The sequence below is a fragment of the Amborella trichopoda genome, chromosome 12 (assembly GCF_054954075.1).
Source record: "Amborella trichopoda isolate Santa Cruz 75 chromosome 12, AtrichopodaSantaCruz75HAP2 v2.0, whole genome shotgun sequence".
In the NCBI taxonomy this organism is placed as follows: domain Eukaryota; kingdom Viridiplantae; phylum Streptophyta; class Magnoliopsida; order Amborellales; family Amborellaceae; genus Amborella; species Amborella trichopoda.
Window position 1 is genome coordinate 30,576,740 of NC_142347.1, and position 1,294 is coordinate 30,578,033.

General features: G+C 40.2%; 1 protein-coding gene across 1 annotated transcript; it reads right to left on the bottom strand.

The window, feature by feature from the left end:
- Nucleotides 1-649: 649 nt before the first annotated feature.
- LOC105421004 (uncharacterized) lies at nt 650-1,294 on the bottom strand. The gene has a single exon (XM_011626783.1). The coding sequence runs from the start codon at nt 1,292-1,294 to the stop codon at nt 650-652; it is 645 nt and encodes a 214-aa protein (XP_011625085.1).

A 1,294-nucleotide genomic window follows, 5' to 3' on the forward strand; every position in this document is an offset into this window, starting at 1 on the left:
TTTTCACATTTAAAACAGGCTTCAGTATTCCAATAACAAGGGCTCGATCTATGGTTTTTCCTACATTTTTCTTTCATCATAAAACCTTCTAAAGCCCTTCATAGAATTTTTCACATGGATAGTAGCCCCCGAGTCAAGAACCCACACATCCTACTCCTCATTGGCAATCAAAGTCTCATGGACCACGTAAACTATCTCTTTCCTTGATCATCCACTGGTATTAGCTTGAGGCTTACCGGTATTGGGCTTAGGACCAAAATGAGGGATTTGTGGAGGAGGATGATACCTATAAAACTTTTGGGTATACCCATAATCTAAAGCATTGCACCTTCGAATAATCTTGGCTTGAGGGCCAAACCGACCTCCCACCTACTATCATGGGTATGGGTGGTGGTTTAGGCCTAAAAGGCATGGGGCTAGCAAGGTTTGGTGGGTAGGCATAGGTTTTAGGAGGGGGGCTAAATGGATAAGGGGAGTAGGATTTTCCCTTTTGCTTCCCCTTCCCTTTCCATTTGTCTTTTCCCTTTCTTTTCTTATTCTTAGCATTATCACTCTCACTCATTCCCACATTACATATATTCTCCATAGAAGAGTTAGGCAGAGAAGAAGAGATAGGAATAATGAGTAAGGGAGTTGAAGAAGATGAGGGTTAGTGAGATTTTACCATATAGACCATGGAAGATGATCCATCCATTGTCATCTTTCTTTGCTCTTTCCCTTTTATGGAAAATGCAATCTCCTCCACTGTTATAGGCTCATCTTTGGCCATCAAATTGGCCATAAAGGTCTCCCATGAGGGAGAGATCGAAAGCACAAATATCGTCTTTTGTGTCACCTCATCATATGAGTGACCGGTTCTCTCACTCTCTCTTATAAAACTCTTGAACTCTCTTAGATGATCACTTACTATGGTGTGATCATCCATTAAGCAACACATGATATTCCTCATTCTAATGATCGTTTGAGCTTCATTCGGTATGTCGTATTTCTTTTTCATGCTCTCCATAATATCTTTGACCCATATGAAATTCTCATACTCCTTAACAAAGGAATCACTCATGGTTTCAAAAATAATATTCATGGCACTTTGGTTTTTGTTATGCCATGTCTCATATGCATCCTTTACAAATTGAAGAGCATTGATTACGGGCAAATCAGGTGGTCTAGAAGTCAATAATGGCAATAGACCATCTTCATGAAATACATAACCAATTTTCCTTCTCCATTCCGAGAAGTTGGTTTCATTGAACCTCTCTTCCTTAAGCAATTCGGTGAGTATTGCACGGGCTGCCAT